The sequence below is a fragment of the Pieris napi genome, chromosome 13 (genome assembly GCF_905475465.1).
Source record: "Pieris napi chromosome 13, ilPieNapi1.2, whole genome shotgun sequence".
NCBI classification, from domain to species: Eukaryota; Metazoa; Arthropoda; class Insecta; order Lepidoptera; family Pieridae; genus Pieris; species Pieris napi.
This window is the reverse complement of record NC_062246.1, coordinates 9,497,880-9,519,196: the sequence shown is the minus strand read 5'-3', so window position 1 is coordinate 9,519,196 and position 21,317 is coordinate 9,497,880. Positions and strand designations below refer to the sequence as shown.

The window sequence follows — 21,317 nt, the reverse complement described above, 5'->3', positions numbered from 1 at the left end:
TGCCCAATTAATGAAATATCAATAATTGAATTGAAATTCGATTAGTTTTTCAAAATTAAAAAAAAAAATAGCTTGGTTCATACTTACGCTGACTATGCTAGTAGACGGCTTACAGAGAAGAAGTAGACCGTCAAATAGGAACGCCCGTCTTTCCGCAACTCGTTTTCCAGGGCCTAGTTTTGATAGCGTATCCTCTGAAATGTGATTCAATTATTATCTATATAACAGCAACAGAAGGTAAAAAATTATTAATTTAATTCGATTAATCAAGAGACACCATGAAAGCTGGCAATTTTTGGCCGAACAATTCCAATGGAAATTGACATGATTGATGGCTTTAATGAGTTGACCTTTTTTGGTATATAACCGTTTTACTTTGTGCTTGTGGTTATTGTAAACCTAGTCACTAATATGAATCATATAGTATCTTTATATGTTTTTTTTGTTGTTGTATCTGCTTCATGGCAATCTACTTTCCAGCAATAAGCCAATTTTGTTTGATCTGTATATGTAACTATTAAATTGTAAGCATTGTAACCATTAAAATCTATACCGCTTTATTGTAAACTTGAAAATTTTCAATCAGTAACATACAACGCATAATTCTCCGTCATTTATTGAATAAGGAAACAGGACAGACACTATAGATATATTTGTTGTCATATGTTTCTCTTTTTTATTTCTGCCAAATAATGACTCTATCGTACGAAGGGCATGAGCATTAGCCAGCCAGTTTATTAAATGTTGGCTAGTTGGCTGCGACATATATAAGACAAAATAATTACAAATTAGATGACGCTTGAAAATAGTGATCAGAAAATCGACATTAAAAAAGTGAAAGTTGTAGGAATTACACTTTATATTATGATTATTATCTCGAGGTAGAATACAATTAACAGTATATAATTTGGTAACTGTTTTTATATTTGCTGTGTAATTGAAATGTTACCTCTAATAAATTCATTGCAGCACTGTGGCACATCTTTCGTATCCCAATTATCTATTAATTTCCCGAGCTCGTTGCACTTCTCTATCGCGAGCTGCCGTCTCGCTCTAGCCGCGCCTCGGATTGCTGTATCACTGAAATAAATGTTATTGATCAATAAAAAAAAAAGTAATAACCAATTGTTTTGTTTTGTCATAGATGCACGTGACAAAATAAGGTAATTGATACATATCCGGTCATAGGTACTTTTATAAATAAGCGTATGTATTGATATTTTTTTAAAATTAAAACTATATACATATATTTATTTTTTTGCCCCTTGTTAAAAATTAAATATATTTAAAAAATAAATATCTGCGTTTAAAAAACATTAACAAGACAGACGTAATTTTTTAATCTGTGATCTTAGTAGTATGTGTAACGTCAAAAAGAAAAATCTGAAGTTGACAATTATTGTCAGTGTATATATATTTAATATTTTAAATTATACTAATTATATCACTGATTGTTTAAGTGACCACTTTCGGCATGTTTAATAACAATGTTATTGAAATTGTATTATCGTTAACGGTATTCTTAGAACAGTGTTCTAGAACGTCAAACAAACTCCAAGGTTCAGTTTTGTTATGTATGAAGTTTGACCAATTTGACAGCGATCAAGACGAGATTACGACTTGAGATATGAATTAGAATATGATAGAATTACTTACATTTTAGGGCCATTTCCTAATGCTTTCGTCAATAACTTTTTTATGGGATGTAAATTGCATTCGACCTGAAAAAATATTTATTTTCTTTATTTAGGCTACATGAACAAACGAATTTATAGATTTTTGGGCATTTAATTAAGCTAAGATGGTCTATAGAATTGTTATTTTTATCAACCACCATAATAGACGCTGAAAATATAAAAAATGCACCTGAAATTTTGGTTCGTAGATTTAAGAAGTAAGTCCTAGATTTCATTTGACAAAGAATTTTTGAAGTACTTATTTAGGCGCGTTATGAAAAATTTATGAGAGTGAAATTTTACGATGCGCGCGCACCGTGACACAAAACTAACAGAATGAAGTTGCCCACGGAAGATGCTACGGCATTGGACATAATTTAAAAACAACATCCGAATAATAATATAATTTATGTTACACTTAATGTAAGAGAATAATAATAAATAATTATTAATTTAATTTTTCAAATTTAAACTCTTTGATTATTTAATTGTAATTAATTATTTGCATGCAATCAAAAACTATTTTTAATAATGCCAAAGAAGTATAACTTCTTACGCGCGTACATAAATACACGCACCCTTTTTTTATCTTACTCTGAGGGGTTGTGGAACATCTGTCTAATATTCATGTAACTGATGAAAACGAGCGAGTTTGAACTATACCTGTTTAAAACTCTCCCTATCGTCACTAGTTGGTGCTATCTGTAGCAACGCCAACACGTAGCTATGATACAGGAAAACGTGAGAAACGGGCGTTAATAACAACTTCGGTAGATAGTATTTCACCGCTAGTCGAAAACCGTGACCCGCTGTATCAAGACGCTCGGAGTACTGAAAATAAAATTTGGACATTAAATCATAATTAAGGTTTTTCAATAAAAAAAAATCAGTTGTTTAAACGAGGTTTGTGATCGTGAAATATTTATATGTATGCCTTTGAGAAAAAATAAATCCAACAATTTAAATTTAGTTATAATAAGCTATTTAATTAAGATTAAAAATATATCGTAAATTCCAGGTATGTTAATATAAAATGTAGATTTTTAGCAAAAGAATTTCTCTGATTGAGTTCACTCAAACAAATTTTACCTAATTTTTAAGAGAATCTTGTTACATATTAAAATAAACTACGCGTGTTAAATACCTCAGGGTTATCAACGATTTCTTGCAAGGCATCCCTCGACTCTTTTCTCGTGACAATATTTGCATATCGGACGTACGCTCGGAATTCTTCCACTTCGGCTAATTCTATAAAAAATAACATAACCTAAGCACATTACTTCTTATTGATAGCCGACAGACTCTCGTAAATCAACGTATGGAATTTGAAATATAGCACTAAATCTAGGCTTTGACAATAAACACTAATGGTCGTGTTACAAAATGTAGTCGTTTTATAAAGCTTAAGGGGCCGTTCATGTAATACGTGGGGCCCCCCCTGATTCTTTCTCCTCCTTAGTCTTTGATTTTCTGATTTCTGATAACATGGGGGGATTAAGATGGTACAGTAATTATTTACTATTTACTGCTAGTACTTTAATTGTACTTCTAATAGGTATAAATGTGGACATATTATTTTTTGTGTCATGGTTATTTGTCTAGTCTTGCTTCAAGAGAATCGTCGTTGAAATTAATATTTTTTTGGAAACACCTACTAGAAGTACAATTAAGCAAAAGGAACAAATTTAAGAATATCACTTTTTTGCTGTCCACTTCACGTGAAATGTCCCTTTTATTACAAGTAATATTATCTCAAGTCGTGTCGAAGTCTACCGACCAAGGTAAGTTTCGACCGTTGGTAACGAAAAAAAATCTTTAGTTGTGTTGTAATTATCAAAAGATAATCAATTTAGTTTGTCAATTGTCAGGTTAGATTGATTGGCTTGTATTAGAGTGCTTTTTTATGATTTTTATATTAAACTAAAAGTCATCAAGAGTCTGTTTTAACAGCAAAAAAAAATTTACAATACCTTCAAAACAACTTCCGATATATGGTTGCGGTGAATCCTGAGACATTTCCATCGCATCCTCCAAGTTCCCAAGCAAGGTGACAGTAAGCTCATAAATGTCCACTATGTTACCAAATATTAGCGATATCTTCTGAAAAAACATTCATTTTATAACAAGTTTCTGGAATAAAAAGATTTCTTTTGTGTGTCCTAATACTAATACTGTTTTTTTTTTTATGTAATAGGAGGCAAACGGGCAGGAGGCTCACCTGATGTTAAGTGATACCGCCGCCCATGGACACACACAATGCCAGAAGGCTCGCAAGTGCGTTGCCGGACTTTCAGGAATTGGTACGCTCTTTTCTTGAAGGACCCTAAGTCGAATTGGTTCGGAAATACTTCTGTGTCCCGCCTACTAGAATATTTTTCTGTTGCTGCTTCATTAAAGGTGCAGCATGTATTATTAGATGTTGGTTGCTGAACGTTATATATTAGAAGTGTCATTGTTATGTGTTTGACGAGACTAACAATTAAAAGATGCTGTACTAGCATCCATATTTTACCATATTATTTTTTGCCTAGAGTAGGTAACATTTTGTGCCTTCCAATCAAACCATTATTTTTCATTTCATTTAACATTTTTAAGAAAAAATGCAATTACGGTTGTTACTTCAAATATAAGATCCTGAGAGTAATTGATAATCAAATTTATAATATAAATCGATAAAAGTTGCTTTAAAGTTTCAACTTTTTATTTAATATAGGCAAACGTGCAGGAGGCTCACTTGGTGTTAAGTGATACCGCCCGTGACACTCACATTGCCAGAAGACTCGCAAGTGCGTTGCCGGTCTTTCAAGAATTGGTACGCTCTTTTCTTGAAGGACAAAAGTCGAATTGGTTCAGAAAAACTTCAGCAGGCTGCTGGTTCCACATAGCAATTAAACATGAAGGTTTTTCCAATTTCTTCATATAATATTGTATGAAATTGCTCACCCATGTATCAGAGATGATCTTCTCTATCTCATCCTTGAATACCCTGATGATAAGGTTGAGATCGCGCAGGAAGTTTCTCTCATCAGCCAAAAGATCTCTCACCAACTCTCCATATGTAAGGGAGGCTCTTCGACCCCTGTCAAGAGCTGATACACCTGCTGCTACTCCAGCCAGTTCAGATTCTTGGTAGAACATGTCCATTAGAAGCTAGGAAAATAGGATATTAAATAAACAATAAGAATACCGCACGTTTCAAATGTCATACAATATTTCCAAAGAAAAAGATATAGTTGCAATAAAAAAAATACCTTATCAGCACACATAGCTGTCTTTATATCGCTGCTAGTAATAACAAGATATCCAGACTTCTGTGAGATCTTCTTAACAAATGTTCCAGAGAGTCTCAACACATCTGTGCTTATATACTCCAGTATTCCTATCATGAAACCCGTTACTGAAGGGTCAATTTTGTGTGGCAGGACCTCCTGAATATTTACAGTAATGATTAAAATATATACATATAATAAAGAATGCTTTCTTCATATCATATATATATTGATTATTAAAGATTACAAAAACAGAGAAACAAAAATGTATAGGTATTAAAAAAATTTAATGTATGAATTACATATTGGCTGGCCATATGAAATATTTTTAAGTTAAATTGCCTTAATTTAAGAAATAAATGCTTAAAATATATTATGCATGATGATTTAATTTCAAATACCTTTTGCAAGAGCTGATGCAACTTATCAGCGGGCAGTAGCAGTTTTCTTTTCTTTTGTACATCTCTTGCCTCTTGCAGTGCCCATCTGTCTAGAGGAGTTGGAAAAGTTCGAGACACTCTTTCTTCTACATCCTAAGGAGAAGAAAACTGGTAAATGTCTCTCCTATTCAAATTTAAATAAATGTACAAACTTTACAACCGATATATATTAAATTTGTATAATTCATTATAAGTTAATGAATACGATAATAATTAAATGAACTGGTTATCAAATAGTTCTAGCACCAACTATTATACACTAGCTATTGTTTTATTTCAGGATACTAGTACAAATTATTGTTGTACCTGAATTGTGACAGGAGCCGGTATGGCACAAAGCATAGACAGCAAGCGAAGACATAATGACTCCACAAATTCTAGACCACTTTCTTCAGCTGTTAATGTTGGATGTAGGTTCTCTAAGATCTGTTAAAATGAATAACAAAGTAAGAAGTAAAATTGTGAAGACAATTCTAATTCAAATCCAACAAAGGAAAATCTTTAAAAAAGTTATGAATAAATTCTTTTATTTTTAAATTGTATACACAAAAAGAAATGCCAGTAATTTAAAATTATATAGCAAGCAGATATTGCTAATATGTTAAAATCATTTAAAATCTTTCAATTTATTATAATCTGTACTTTTGTAACTAGCTATTGTCCAAACATTCTCTTAATTAGGTCTAGGTTTGCAATAAAAGGTATTGGGAGCTTAAGGTGCCGAAATCATCCACTGGCATATAAACTAAAAAGGTCAATTAAACAGACATATATATTAGTCCCATTTTGAGGATATGAGATTTCATACTCATTATGTATAAAAAGAGTTAATAAAACTTTAGAGACAGACGCATTGATGATGTTTGTAAAGTAAAGAATGTATGTATTTGTAAATATTGGAAAATTAAAAATAAAGTAACAATAAGTAGAAGCAATAAGATCTGTTATCCAAAAGACTGATTTTAGTAAACAATAACAGCCATTTTACATTCTAATTAAATTGTGACAAGGAGAGCACTTATCCCTTAGACTCTACAAGACTTCTAACAATGAACAAACTTTCTAAAATGTAAACATAAATAATTAAAAGTATGCCAATCCCTTAATTAAAATAATTTTGTAATGCTTCAAATCTACATATTATGTATTTTTGTTTATAAAATCTGATAAAATTTGAAATAATGAAGTAGACATGTATACAAAAGTATTTTAAGGTGGTTGAATAAATCAATTTTCTATATAAATTATAAAGTTTTTTATCTAAAATATAAGATAATACTGATAAATGTAATAGTAAATTTACTAATTAAATTTCAAACTTATGTAATTTATTGTGATAGATTATCATTGTTTATCTCTTATTATATCTCTGTTACAAAACAATTTTTTATTAAGTTACAGTGTGAAAATATAATCTTGTCTACCAAACATTTTTTATTTAAGTGCACCTTAACATTATATTTTTTAAAATTCAGCTATTTGCCAATAACTACAAGATTTTTATACGATATTTCTATTTGATTTGGTTAATAAAAGGGGCTTTTCTAGCCTTGTTTTGAGGCCTACCCTGTTGTACACAAACCTTTTTGAATGAATTGAGGAAGAGACCTTTCCATTTATCCACATTCTCTGGGTCCTGAAAATCGTAGCCCCGACTTTCTTCCACCGTCGGAAGCATCTTGAACGAAAGCACCGCGCCGAATTCATGTAAACACTGAATCAACCACTTTCCATTTCTTAACAACGGAAACTCAAAGCTTCCTTTAGAAAGATTACACTATAGTAAAACATAGGCACACGAGATTTTAGAGATTATAGTAGTGTCTCTAAACATAAATTCGGATCTCAGATAAAAAAAATAATAGTGTTTTATTCATCATTCATCTAAGTAATAGGCAATAGTGAATAGACGCCATTTTCAATTTATAAATCATTCTGTCCAGTGTTGCCATTTAGACAGGATTTTCCTTTAAAATTATAATACCATCTGTGATCTGTCACATTTATAAAAACATACATCTATTCTAAAAATTATTTTATTGTAATATTTCTTTTGCACCCCAAATTACTCATACTTACTTTTTTCTTCATATTATGGAATCATATTTTTTATGACAATTTATTTGCTTTCACAGGATAAGATTCAAGAACGAGACGGGCTGAAATATGACTTTTGTATGTAGAAATCATTTATATCTTAAAATATGTAGAAATATTGCTTTATGTAAACGCAATTACACATGGGGTACAAAAATGTGATAAAGTGCTAAAAATTCGGCTACAAATCAATAATGCTAGTCTAGTACAGTAGATCTATGGTCTAAGTCCAAAATTCTTAGTCTGTGATCCAAATCACATCAATATGTTTTAAATCGTAATCATTATTATAAAAAAAGTCAACAAATAATATAAATAAGTTATAAATAATTGTTTAAAATGATAAGATTCTTGCTAATAAGTATTATTCTTCATCAAATTTTAGGATCTGTAGTTGATAAAGTAGAAACCTATGATAATGCTACACAAAAAATATTTATTTATAATACGTAAGTTACTACTATATTTGATTGTGCACGAAAGTAATATTTTATAGTAGTATTAATCTTTATGTTATTAAAATGTTTAAATCTATACCTAACTATAGAACCTAAAACAGAATAAGCCAATTAATGATGAATAAAAAATAAGTGGATGTATACATCCACTTGAACCATTAGTGTAAATAATTAAATTACTAGCCACATTTATATTTTGATTAAAAATGTGGGTTCGACCAGTTCTTACATAATAAAGAAATAACAGATTGGTTATTTAAATATGAATTTTGATTAATTATTTTGGTTTTTACATTTTTACAGATATAGTTATGATAAAATAATTGATCTCTCAGTCATCAACACAACCACACAAATACTTGACTTCTATGAGGCAAGTACTGCATTACTTTAATAACATTATCAAGAGAGATTTAAACATAGTAACGTTAGTTGAACAGTTATTGAAAGCTTAAACAGAAAGCTTTCCATACACATACATAATTTATCAAAGCATTGTTTGTAAACTCGGCAAAACGAAGTTTATTTTTTTCCAGGAAGATGAGTTATGGACAGGTTATCCTACAAGGGTACATGTTGGTACTAATGATTCAATCAAAGGAGACAATCCACTCTTTGTTACCGCTGCTCAACAGAAAAGTAAGTAATCCTTGTAAGCCCTGTTGAGGCAGGCCCTGACAGGCATATAACCAAAAACAGATCTAGAATTTATGTCAGAGGTGGTACTCACAATTTTTTTTTTACAAAATATATCTTATTTATAAGCCTAGTACAGTAGAGCCTCGTTAAGTTGAACCTCGATAAGTCAAAAACCTCCAAATCTCGAAAAAATGTTTTGTTCCCTTCCCTTAAAACACCAAAACCTCCATTACTTGAAATCTTGACCCTCTGTTAATCAAAATAATCACCGAGTCCTTCCAAGCCATTTTGGTACATATTTTCACTCTATAACTCGAAAAATTAAATTTGACCTCTGTATCTCGAACATAGGAACGTTTTATTTTACAACCTTTACAACTTGATCATTTGGAATTTATTATCTCTATTGTTCAAACAAAAATAAGTTACCGACTTTAAGAACTTGCCGACAATGTGAGTACACTATTGTTTCTTAGAAAACATTTTAGGAGTATACAATAATAAATTTATGACTCATGGAAACACATGTTTGCTTGCTTTGTGTCAGGTGTTCAATTTTGATTCCCTTTGAAATTTAGCTCAAAATTGATAAGAATAAACCTCAAACTCTTTATGTCGAATCAAAATCCTCCATAAGTTGAAAACTCTATAACTCGAATTTTTTGGTGTCTCCCTTGATGTTCGACTTATAGAGGTTCTACTGTATTTAAACAGGATAAATATATATATATAGGATATATGGATAGCTTCTCAAAGCCTACACACAATCATTGTTTAACTTCTATGATTATATTTTAGGTATCTCATCATGGGAATTACCACTTACAGTGACAACAAATCATAGAGAGCTACAATTTGATGACATAGCAAGAACTCTCTGCCCACATGATGCTGGACCAAGTAAGAATTTACTGTAGTTTTACACAATTTCAGTTCTAAGCAAATAAAGAAACTATAAATTAAATTGCATAAAATAGTTTAGTTGGTAATTCAAAGGAATTTAAACTATTTTGGATTTGATTAGATACCAAAAAATATAGTGGGTCTGATGTAGTGACATCAAATTGGTTTATTATGCCAGTATTGAAAAATGATTGGTAATGAACAAGGAATATATTAGTTTACAAGCCATATAGCAAGAGTATTAATGAAATAGACAAGTATGTCTATTGGAAGGACTTTACCATATAGCCTTATGTATTTAATAAATTACTTTCCTTTGATTACATAATTGTTTCAGATATAACATCACAGAGTCGTCCGACATTGACATTAGCAACATCTAGCTCGCAACCGATCAATGTAAAAATAAAATTACGCCGTGTTAAAGATTTCTACTTGGAAATGAATAAGGTACACCTCGTGAATATAGTTTTACCCTCTCGCTACTCTAGCACTTTTATCTCAGTGTAAGTGTATTTAGTTGAAACGGTGCAATTATATAATGGGGCACACAAATGATAAAATATAGGATTAAAGAAACAAAATGCTTGCATGTTACAGCGCCCCCTAGTATTATGACACAAAACAATTTTTTTTAAATTAAAAAGTCATTGATATTCAATTCGATATGATTTTCAGGAAGTCCCGTTAAATTTGACTCCAAGTACACCGAAATACTACTATTTCTCATTCGACAGAGATCCTTGGAACATGACAAATAAATTATATAAAGGATTTTTACCAAAGTTAGTATACAAACCCAATTGTAGGTACCGCATCTGTTTCATGCCTTGATATTCCTAACGTAAATTTAAGCTAATTAGAAAGCTTTATTTCTAATTAGAGGCAGCTATTTGACTAAAAATTGAAAAAGTAAGTAAAATTTATTAAAAATATATATTTAGTATATACACATAAAAATATGTTGATAAGCCGAAGTTTTAGTACACTCCGGTTCTTAAAACCTAATTAAACAATGCACAAAATTTTATGTTTTTTTTACTAAAAAAAGTCACTGATCAGCTGAAATCAGCGTCTAAAAGCATATACAGAAATTTGATGCCAAAACCATGGACTGTATAGCTATGTGTATATATTATGTCAGTTCTGCCTTGCGATTCTGTAACTCACTTTTCGACTGATTTGAGCGCGACCGCCGCTGCGAAAACCGCTGTGAGAGTTCGAAAAGTGAGTTACAGAATCGCAAGGCTGCTTTAGTCTATGGTCAGCAGGTTTAGAATAGGTATTAATAGAGATGATTGTATCAACAGGTTTAACTACACAATACCAAAGAGTGTGTTACTGACCATAGAGTCTGAAGAGGACATTTGTGCTGTAATATCGATACAAAATAACTCGGTAAGAGTTGATTGGCATATACTATTTTTTTTTAATTCAAACAATTGAAGTTTTCCCCCCGATATTGTTAAAAAGCCATGAGTTTGATAAAATTGATAGATAGTTGTTTATAAGCCACATTTAGCGGTTCTTGGTGTAATATTCAGAAACGGCTAAGTCTGATATCCGGACGTCAAAAATGTATCAGTTTTTGATATAAGTGTCATATTTCGTGCTAAGTTGCGACTCTGAATCAGTCGAGTTAAGCCCGAAAGTCAAACTTAAATCTAATTTAAACAGTTGTCAAATTGTCAAAATTTCTGTGTGAAGTTTGACATTTTTGACAGTAGATGAGTGATTTTAGACACGAATTAAATTATGGGTCTTAGGGCCGAAAGTCACTCAAAGATCTCTAGTTCAAAGATCTGTTATTATTATTCTATCTGTTAGTCTGTTGTTGTTTTGAGCATTACACAAAAGGTGGCCTTACAAACATTTTCTGGGACGTTAAATATTAGATTTCACGTATGTGTCCTACGGGGGTAATAAGTTTAAAAATTTGAATATAGGTAGTGTCGGTAAATAAAAAAATCTAATTTTTATTCAGTGTCCAGTGTTTGACAACGAAAAGGATGTAATGTATCAAGGATATCACTTCACAATGACGACTCGTGGAGGAATTACTGTTACCGTAAGTAGTATTTTTTTTTATATCTATTCGAAAAGAGTTGCCAGTAAACAAAGTCTAAAATTTTTTTTTTTTTTGGATTAGAAGTAATTTGAATTTAGAATGTGAATGTTACTAGCTGTAAAGATATAAACGATTGTCACGCCAAAAAAATCATTACAAGTAAAACGCGCGAAATGCACTGTTTTTTTTTAATTTAACACGGGTTTCATTTTTTCAGCAATCAATGTTCCCGAAAGGTTTCTATGTAGTGGTCATAGTAAAAGAGAGCGATGAGGAATGTACGGGTGTGAGTGAGACAGACGATGTCACTCTGTTTCGTCCTAAGGGCAGGTCCAAAACGTTTAGGTATGTTTATAAGCGCAAAAGTAAATTACAAGCATCTGCAATTTATTTCCTTTTTAAGTTGAGCTAATATTTAATGGTTGAAGTTCCTGGTGATGTATGCACAAGGCCAAAAAGGTTGTAGAAAAGAAAAATGATTTCTTTTTTTAGAATATTATTCACCACTTATTATGTGTAAAATGTATTTTGACCACATTTTGCTAGACTTCTTCCTTGATCCTGGTCAATTTAAATGTGCTTTTTTATATAGATTAAAGATAGTGGAAGCAGCGTCAACAGGTGATTTTCTAATGGGAGCATTAGCATCTCTAGCATTAATTTTACTGGTGACTGCGCTTGCGCCGCTTGGGAACTTGCTTACCTGCCGACATGAAGGTAAATCAATATTTTACATAAATAGATTAGTATTTAAGTAAATTTACAATAATTATTAAATTTTCAGAATTCGTTTTAATTGATGAATCGGTGGTGCCATCCACGTCTCGGGAGAGTGCTGAAGCTGAACCCATGGTCAGAAATATTAATGGTATGATATGATTTATAAATTTATGAAACAATTTTTTTTATTGTATAGATTTATCTCTCGTAGGCACTTTACGGTACAGATCCTTCGAACGTTTAACACTTACTCGGGCACAGGCCGCACTTGACAGACGGATGTTGATATTTCATAAATGACAATTGACACGTCTTGTCTATGTTGGATCAGAGACAAAATCACTTTTGGACAGGCGTGACCCACTAAACGATTTTTATGGGGATGACATTAGCTCACGATTTGTCACGTGACCGTTTTCATACAAATTCGTTTGGGGTTAGTGGGTCACGATTGTAAAGGTATTTTGTATCAAGCCTCTGGTGTAGAATTTGGTAGCACAATTGCATAGAGTTGTTCTATCCATCTCTGAAAAGAAAGAAAAAAAACTTTATTACACATACTAAAAAAGGATGTTTAGTTAACAGACAGAGTGCACTAGCCCCCACACTAGGATTCCCTATGTCGTGGGTAGCTTGTCTTTTCCATATTAAAAGTATTTATATTAATGATTAAATTTTAGTTTCGGACACCGACTCGGAGGATGATGTTATAGTAAAATCGCTTCCCATGCCACTTAATGTAGCTGGTTTAAGTCGTCACAACACGCATAGTAGGAAATCTAATAGGTAAGTTACATGCTGATATACAACGCAGATTAAAAAAATATGATTTTGTAATTAAATGGGTTTTTTGATATAGCAAACGGGCAGAAAGCTCACGTGATGTTAAGTGATACCGCCCATGGACACGTAAAATGCCAAAAGTGCGTTGACGGTATTTTAAGAATTGGTACCCTCTTTTCTGTCCCTAAGTCGAATTGATTCGGAAATATTTCAGTGGGTAGTTAGTACCACATAGTGGTGGTGCGCAAATACTGCCCTAAATAACGATTAGTTGTGGGACAAGTTCCGGGACAACATAGTGTAGCGGGAATGAATTTTATCAATATAATATGAAATTAATCAAGAAAACATTTGAGTGCAATAGAACTCTGACTGCTGTCATTAGAGTGGACTATTTCAATTATGTCCGTAACGTCAAACTTCTCGAAGTCAATTGTCAAACCATTTTTAATTAAGTTTGACATATTGTTTAAGACGAGACTCTCTCAGAGACTAGATTTGAAATGAAATAGGGACTTTTATGATACAAAAGTGGCGCAGACCTTTTAAGGTCTAAGCCCAGATTTTTGTCTTATTTTTTCTAAATAAACAAGTGGTCGAGTTTTCGGGTCTAAGGCATGCCGGTTTCTTAGCGCGTGTTAAATGCACACATAGACATTCGTGCACAGCCGAGTTCGAACCTACGACCTCGGCACTGAGAGCTGCACGCTGAAGTTAATAATGCTGGGCCTTTCAAACTCAAACTCAAATCTTTATTGCATTCCTTATGTACATAATTTATTACAATAATGAATAAGGACCTTGGCTAGGCACAGCAATGTTATTAGAGGGCATGCTTTATTATAGTTCATTATATTCTTATACATTCCTATTCTTATAAGATACATTATTTATTTTGTATATTTACTTTGGTTTTACGTTGCGAAAAGGTACTTAACATTATTTATAAACTTAACTTTTATAAAGAAATTAAACTCTATCAGTCAGATACTCTGTAACAGTGTAATAACATTTCTTATATAATAATTCCTTTAGAAATTTGGTAAACCTTAGGTTATTTGTTTCATTCTTCAAATTTTCTGGTAGATTGTTATATATTTTTATGGAGGAGGTCAATGGTCCTGATTGATGTAACTTAAATTAAATGTCCTTTTATGATTGTGTAAATATTTTTTTAGATATTTCTGGAGCGCATTAACCGTAGCGGTCGTTTACGCTTTACCAGTTGTTCAACTATTGTTCACATACCAAAGAGTAAGTCATAATACTTTATTTCGATTTGTTAGAACTTTTATTTAATTGTAGTCTAGTCTTCGCTGGACATTTTTAATTATATTTATTTTGGATTGAATTTATTTTCATCATGTATTTTATCAGTACTGTTTGCGCTTTAGTGAAGACATTTCTTATTCTTAATTTTTTTATGTTATCACTGTAAGTTTCTTAAGTACCTACTACTTCCGTATGTCTGATGATGTTTTTGACGAACGAAATTAAACTTAACGTTTAGTCTCGAATCTGAATCTTTGATGAATAATACTTTGTAACAAAATTGGATCTAATTTCATATACATAGTTGAATTGTTTATTTTTACATTAGCTTTATAACATGTTAGAACTATTATTTTAGATGGTGTTCCAAACAGGCGATCAAGATGTTTGCTACTATAACTACCTCTGCGCACATCCAATAGGCCCCTTAGCAGATTTCAACCACGTCTATTCAAATATCGGCTACATCATTTTGGGTATAGCATTTATGGTGCAAGCGAGATGCAGACATGTCAAGTTGGGGGAGAGTCAGGTACGTTCCAAAGCTTCTGATAATTTTTAACTTATTGACCCTTTGCAGCTTTGTTTGGAGCCCGGGCCGACACATTATAGATTTTAATAGTAATTTAAAAATATTTATTCGCCTAACAATACGAATTAGATACTTGATAGGCACTTAACAACGCTTTTTTATTAATCAGCCAACTACCGAATATTTATTTATTTTTATATTAAATTAATATATTTTATTACAATCATAAAGGTGTATGTTGTTCTTACAAATTGCATGTGACCTATCAACATTCTTATGCGACATTGTAACGACTCTTAAGAACTTAGAACAGAAATTGTTTATTAGGTTTTAATAGTACAATTATTATCGTCTGTAATGATACAATAAATATGTTGAAAAAGCTTCAATGAACCAGTTCTAAATTCGAATTAATAACGCCGACACGAGGTTATGCTTTTGTTTTGACGTGTCGAATGTAATACGATATTAACTAGGGCCATAAGGGTGAGTTTCAGAAAGATTAAGCGCGGATTTTGACACACAATAGTCCATTTTGATCTACGGGATTCAGACTTAACGCTTATTGTCGTCTAAATCCCTCTCTATAAATCTAAATACTATAAACAAAAGAAATTTTCTGGTTAAATAAATATGTAATTTTTAAAGTAGTAATTGCTTTAAGGTACTTACATGCTCTCTATCTGATATCAGCTCTACTGAAACATATTTTGTTTCAGGAGTTAGGTATACCCCAGCACCTGGGACTGTTATACTCCATGGGTCTAGCTTTGGCGATGGAAGGTCTTCTATCAGCCTGCTACCATCTGTGTCCTAATAAGATGAACTTTCAATTCGGTGAGTGTAAATTGTGTGCCTCCAGCTGAACGCTGCTATATTTCTTTACGAGAAAATACAGATGTAAAGCAAAAGCAACCTTATATTTATGTCATTAAAGTTCATTTTCATTCAACTTCGAGTTTACTTGTTTATTAATGAGTTATAAATTCTTGATAAAAACTGTTTTTTTTCAGACTCGTCATTCATGTACGTAATAGCTGTGCTGTGTATGGTTAAACTTTACCAATCGCGACACCCCGATGTCAATGCGTCTGCGCACGCTACTTTTATGTTGCTAGCGCTACTTATGGCTATCGGTAAGTTTAAATACAATATTAAACTATGTCCGATAATATACCAGTTTAATCGTTATTCTTATTTAGAGTACTTTTAGACTTTCCTAACAGTTTTCTTAAGAATAGATAGTGTAAAAATTTAAGCCTAAGTAAGTAATAAATTATAAGTAAATAAATTTATGTATGCTTAAAAAATATATATTAGTATTGTCTTTTATTGACATAACTTTTACACATTTAAAGAAAACACTTTTTTACCGGATTGTAGTTATGTATTATTATAAATTTACAATTATTTTACATAATTTTAAATTTTTCCGACGTTTCGCATGCTTAACAGCGTGCGTGGTCACTGTGACCGTTTCTTTAAATATATATAATTTTACAATAAACTCAGATGGTTGTATCCATTTCGTGATCATTTGTTTTTTCTGAATGACAAAGATTTGACATAAACGCCCTCGACTTTTGGGGTCTAAGACATGCCTTACGATGTTATACGTTCCTGTTCTAGCGAGTATTATTTGCGCGCATAGACAGAACGTCCAATGGCCAATTTAAGAAACAGGTAAAGTTTGTAAGGTTAGTTCTCTTGATCTACTCAACCGATTTTGGATTTTTTACCAATAGAGCCATGTTATTTGTGAGTGTCTAAAGCTATATTAACCCAAAAAATTAAGACTTTTTCTCGTGGTAGTCAGATTTGCAAAGTCGGAGGAAAAAGGATGAATATACGTTTCTTACGAACGCTGAACCAATATATCATTTAGTTCTAAAGAAAAGTTGTAAAGCTTGAAAATGCCTACAATAAAGTAAGCGACAGTGTATGTATGTCTATTTTTTTATTTAAGTCACAAAAAGCAGTCAGCTAACATTCAATAAATAGACTATCGAATGTAGAAGTTGAAGTAAGAAGTAGACATGGGAAGAAATTGGCTGTGCCATAAATCAATCTGGAACTGTTTCGGAAAAACACCTTTTGTATGGCAATTAAAGTTTACAATAAATTACCAAAAGAATTAAAAGATCTTCCGTCTAGAGTCTTTAAAAGCGACTTAGTGTATTACTTTTAGAAAAAATGTACTATTCAATAAATGATTATTTGCGTGAAACACCGTAATTGATATAAAATTAATGATGTATATAGTATAATAGATTAGATAATATAAGAATTGACTTTGTCTAATAATGTAAAATTCCTTAAGACAAATTTGCGCGCCATCGTGTGTGGCAGAATATGCGAACGATTTACGATTGTATCACCTTAACATTTTGTACCATATTCTTGCAATAAATAAATTATTATTATTATTATCCATTTTTTGAAATATTTTAATCTCTAACAGTCCTCTCTTTATGTCATAATATCAAGAAACTCTGTTCGTTTTTATATGTTGTTTCGCAATAACACATAAAAATACAATTGGTGAGTACGGAAACTTTTATAGATATGGCACTTTAAAAAGGATTTTTATTACAGGATTCTTCGGGATAATGTACCCCAGCGTGTATTTTTGGGTCAGCTTCACAATAATGCATCTCGCTATATGTTTCGTGTTCACATTCAAGATATACTATGTTGGGCGGTTTAAAATGGGTATGTCATATTCATTGCACTTAGTTTGAGAATATTTTATTGTTAGTAACGTATTTTATTTATTATTAAAAACATTTTAATTGAAGCTTGGATATTGTGCGTATTATTATGAAAAAAAAAACATCAATTGATTCCAGAAGACATCGTATTCTAATAATAATCCAGTGACGCTACAACTCTTGGCCTCAGATTGCATACGTTTCTTTAATGATTTTTTACTTGTCCATAAGTAGGTGATCGGCCCTTTATGTCTGACACTTGTGCTTGAGACATGCGGTTTAGTGTTAATTGCGCGTTCGTTGAGGGCCATACTAAATAAGCCAACACAGCTTCAATCATTGGGTTTTAATATTACAGAGCGAGCAATATTGCCCCGTGCGTGGTACAGTATGCGCCAACATGGCTGGCTGGCCTTCAAACCTAACTACACAGCGCGCGCAGTTCTGCTTGTAATTGCCAATATGGCAAACATTGCACTTGCTGCTTATGGGTGAGATTTTATCCCATATGTTATTTATTTATTTTTTCCCAAAAGCTCACAATTATGTAACAGTACTAAACAATTCGATAATGTCGAAATTAAAAAAAAAGGGTGCGTGTACTTGTGTGCGCGCGTAAGAAGTTATACTTCTTTGGCATTATTAAAAATAGTTTTTGATTGCATGCAAATAATTAATTAGGATTAAATAATCAAAGACTGGATAAGGAGTCATTATAGTCAATAAAGTTCAGTTCACATTTGAAAAATTAAATAAATAAATATTTATTATTATTCTCTTACATAAAGTGTAACATAAATTCTATTATTATTCGAATGTTGTTTTTAAATTATGTCCAATAGTACCGTGGGCAACTTCATTCTGTTAATTGTGTGTCACGATGCGCGCGCATCGTAAAATTTCGCTCTCATAAATTTTTCATAACGCGCCTAAAGAAGTATAACTTCAAAAAATTTTATTATTAAAAACATAAGATAAACAATATCGCTACTGTGTCACTCAGCGAATATAAAGATGTCGATAGTATCGAAGACAGCATTTAGTAAACGCAACGTTAAAATTTGCGGGTAGATTCGCAAGTGTTTTGTAATCAGACATTTCTACGTTTCATTGATAATTATACCGTGTGATCTTTCTGACATTCAATATGAAACGGTGAAATACAATTATTATTTAACTTGCTATCAAACCTTGGAAACTTTAAACGTACTATTCAAACGACAGCGTTTGTAACAAGTTTCCAAATAAAACCCAAGCAGACTATGATTTAAATCTTAATATATATAAATTACGCGTCACGTTGTTTGTCCGCTATGGACTCCTAAACTACTTAACCGATTTCACTTAAATGTGTGCAGTTTGATCTTACTTAAAAGATAGAAAAGCTTACATCTTAATTTATACCCGCAATATTGTTTTATTGCAAATTATTTGTTCATTATTCACAATCCTAACAGATGGCGCTGTGTTTGAAAGTACTAACGTTTCACATAAGCTACAATTTAATGGCATCTGTGTAAAAAAGCATGTTGGTCCTAAGGACTGGTGTTCTCCTAGCGTTTCCCTTAAATAGTTTACTACTATGTAATATAACAAAAAACTTAGCCACAGCAACGCTTGGCCGAGTCTGCTAGTATGATTATAAAATAATTTTTAACCTACCCGCATTTTCAACAACAAATTAATTTACAGCCTCTACGAACACAATAAAGACTTTGCCCGACACCTTTTGGCTATATTAATGGGAAATACGATCTTATATAACGTCAGCTATGTAGTCATGAAGATAGTACATAGGGAGCATATACCGGCTGCTGCGTGGTTATGGCTTGCTCTTGCGCATATAGTATGGGGTGTTGCCGGATATCTATTTCTGAGTTCAAGGACTAAGTGGTCGGTGAGTGTGGTTCATTCTATATTTTTCTTTATGGTTTGTATCAGAAGATATTTAAAATAGAAAGAAAGAATTAGAAAATTAGCTCTGGCTTTTCCCAATAGTTGATTAATAACTTTTTGTTTTTTTTTTATTCCGGAAGTGAGAACCCTGGTTTTGACTGCGTTACATTCAGTCATGCTGGACCGTTGTGTGGTTTAAATATTGTAATTTTTTGAATTAATACATAATAAAATTATTCAAATACTTGATTATATTAATGTTAACGTAAAATTGTAAAAACCGTTAGATTGTAATCTATCTCGCGAGATTATAAACTGTCGAAAGATTGTGAACCTCAGCGTACTGCTTACAATTTAACGTATTATTATTCGGTAGATTGTACTACACTAACTTAGTTATCATTCAAACTTCTTTGGTCAATTACATATTAATTTTACTTCCCAACAATTTCATATAACTACCGAATAATAATACGTTAATTTGTAAGCAGTTCGTTGAGTTTCACAATCTTTCGACAGTTTATAATCTCGCGAGATAGATTACAATCTAACGGTTTTTACAATTTTACGGTGACATTAATATTGAATCTTATATTTTAATTTAATTCCAAACCCCTTAAATGAAGCATAAAACACTGACATTTCTGGGTTTGTTTCACTTATTAATTTTCAATTTCCCCTTTTTTGGATATCGGAGGTGGTCTTTGCGCCCCGAAATTAGTAGGGGTATGTGATACCCGATCCACTTTAAAATCTCTGCTATTCAGAGACTGGGTAAGCAATACCCACTAAAACCACCTCTGGTAGTTCCTACAAGATCACGTGATTGGATAGAACAGAATTATTATCTCCTTATTCTAAAAATTGTAAGGAGAAATAAAAATGTATGTAAAATATGTTTAGCAAACGCCAGCTCAGTCCCGCCAGCACAACGATATGTGTGACGCAATGCGCGTGTTCGACACACATGATCTGTGGCACCTTGCTTCTGCAGCCGCCATGTTTTTCTCGTTCAACGCGCTTTTAATACTTGATGAGCCCCTTCAAAACACACCAAGGCATCTTATACCAGTGTTTTAAGTTAAATAAATCGATTTATTTAAATTATTTCAAGAAATGTATCTCTAAAAGCCAGTTATTAGAATAAATATACAGTAATACCCCCAATAACGCGTTTTCGTATAACGCGATTTCCGTCCTCCGGAAATGCGGTATTTATCCCTATAACGCGGAAATTTCTCAAGTTATATTACTGTGGTATGAATTTTATTATGATGAGTCAAGTGCATAATTAGTTTTGTGTACTTTTGCACTTGTTTCAATTGTTTTAACATAATTTTTGAATTGTTCAAAAAACGGTTTTACGAAAATACTCTTTTAAGGCAAAATCCTATAATGCGGTCCGGGTCTATAGCGTTATTGGAGGGACTACTGTACAACAGAACAAATATAATACAAAAAATATGGTGTAATTACTGTTAGTCAAAAGCGTTGAAGTAATCGTGATTCTAAAAACTGAAATAAAATAATAATACGAATCGTGAAGTAAAAAGCCATTTTCAAGGAATTGACTTGATGAATGAACAGAAATGTAAACTATGCTTCACTAACGCCTGATTTCTATATCTATATAGAACCTGTTAAGTCGAAAACCTCCAAAACTCGAAATAAAAAATTCTGTTCACTTCCTTCAAGACTTTTTTGCTACATATATTCCCTCTAAAACTCGGACCTCTGTATCTCGAACATTACAAATAATAATTTGCAACCTATATTACTCGATAATTTGAAACGCATTACGTCTATAATTTAGCTAAAATAAAATATCGAAGATATTTGCCATAATTTAAAAA

At 32.0% G+C, this 21,317-nt stretch overlaps 2 protein-coding genes across 4 annotated transcripts in view; one reads left to right on the top strand and one right to left on the bottom strand.

Annotated features, from left to right (window-relative positions):
- The window catches only part of LOC125055050 (protein son of sevenless), a 31,167-nt gene extending 23,860 nt beyond the window's left edge, over positions 1–7,307 (bottom strand). For 2 of the 3 annotated variants that reach the window (XM_047657254.1, XM_047657256.1), the window contains exons 1-11: positions 6,968–7,307; positions 5,692–5,811; positions 5,347–5,478; positions 4,928–5,104; positions 4,620–4,826; positions 3,647–3,776; positions 2,821–2,924; positions 2,340–2,507; positions 1,657–1,721; positions 950–1,080; positions 88–194 (exon numbers count right to left, since the gene is read on the bottom strand). In XM_047657254.1, coding sequence (XP_047513210.1) covers positions 88–194; positions 950–1,080; positions 1,657–1,721; positions 2,340–2,507; positions 2,821–2,924; positions 3,647–3,776; positions 4,620–4,826; positions 4,928–5,104; positions 5,347–5,478; positions 5,692–5,811; positions 6,968–7,063 — 1,437 coding nt within the window. In that variant the 5' untranslated portion in view covers positions 7,064–7,307. The remainder of the gene's footprint in view (positions 1–87; positions 195–949; positions 1,081–1,656; positions 1,722–2,339; positions 2,508–2,820; positions 2,925–3,646; positions 3,777–4,619; positions 4,827–4,927; positions 5,105–5,346; positions 5,479–5,691; positions 5,812–6,967) is intronic. The other variant, XM_047657255.1, reaches the window with a different exon arrangement.
- Positions 7,308–7,720: 413 nt separating this feature from the next.
- On the top strand, positions 7,721–21,145 carry LOC125055052 (SID1 transmembrane family member 1-like). The gene is made up of 20 exons (XM_047657257.1): positions 7,721–7,931; positions 8,244–8,313; positions 8,477–8,579; positions 9,378–9,479; positions 9,820–9,932; positions 10,161–10,267; positions 10,793–10,880; positions 11,467–11,550; positions 11,768–11,895; positions 12,143–12,267; positions 12,335–12,418; positions 12,951–13,056; positions 14,232–14,307; positions 14,684–14,857; positions 15,577–15,694; positions 15,871–15,993; positions 17,453–17,569; positions 17,927–18,059; positions 19,261–19,465; positions 20,368–21,145. The coding sequence occupies exons 1-20, from the start codon at positions 7,822–7,824 to the stop codon at positions 20,542–20,544; spliced, it is 2,343 nt and encodes a 780-aa protein (XP_047513213.1). The 5' UTR covers positions 7,721–7,821; the 3' UTR covers positions 20,545–21,145.
- Positions 21,146–21,317: the final 172 nt, after the last annotated feature.

What these genes read in the sequence shown, in the direction of transcription:
- LOC125055052 (XM_047657257.1), top strand. Translation starts at nt 7,822, where the DNA reads ATGATAAGATTCTTGCTAATAAGTATTATTCTTCATCAAATTTTAGGA. An exon ending in AAAATATTTATTTATAATAC is followed by an intron (nt 7,932 to 8,243) that starts GTAAGTTACTAC and finishes ACATTTTTACAG; the next exon opens with ATATAGTTATGATAAAATAA. An exon ending in TATCGATACAAAATAACTCG is followed by an intron (nt 10,881 to 11,466) that starts GTAAGAGTTGAT and finishes ATTTTTATTCAG; the next exon opens with TGTCCAGTGTTTGACAACGA.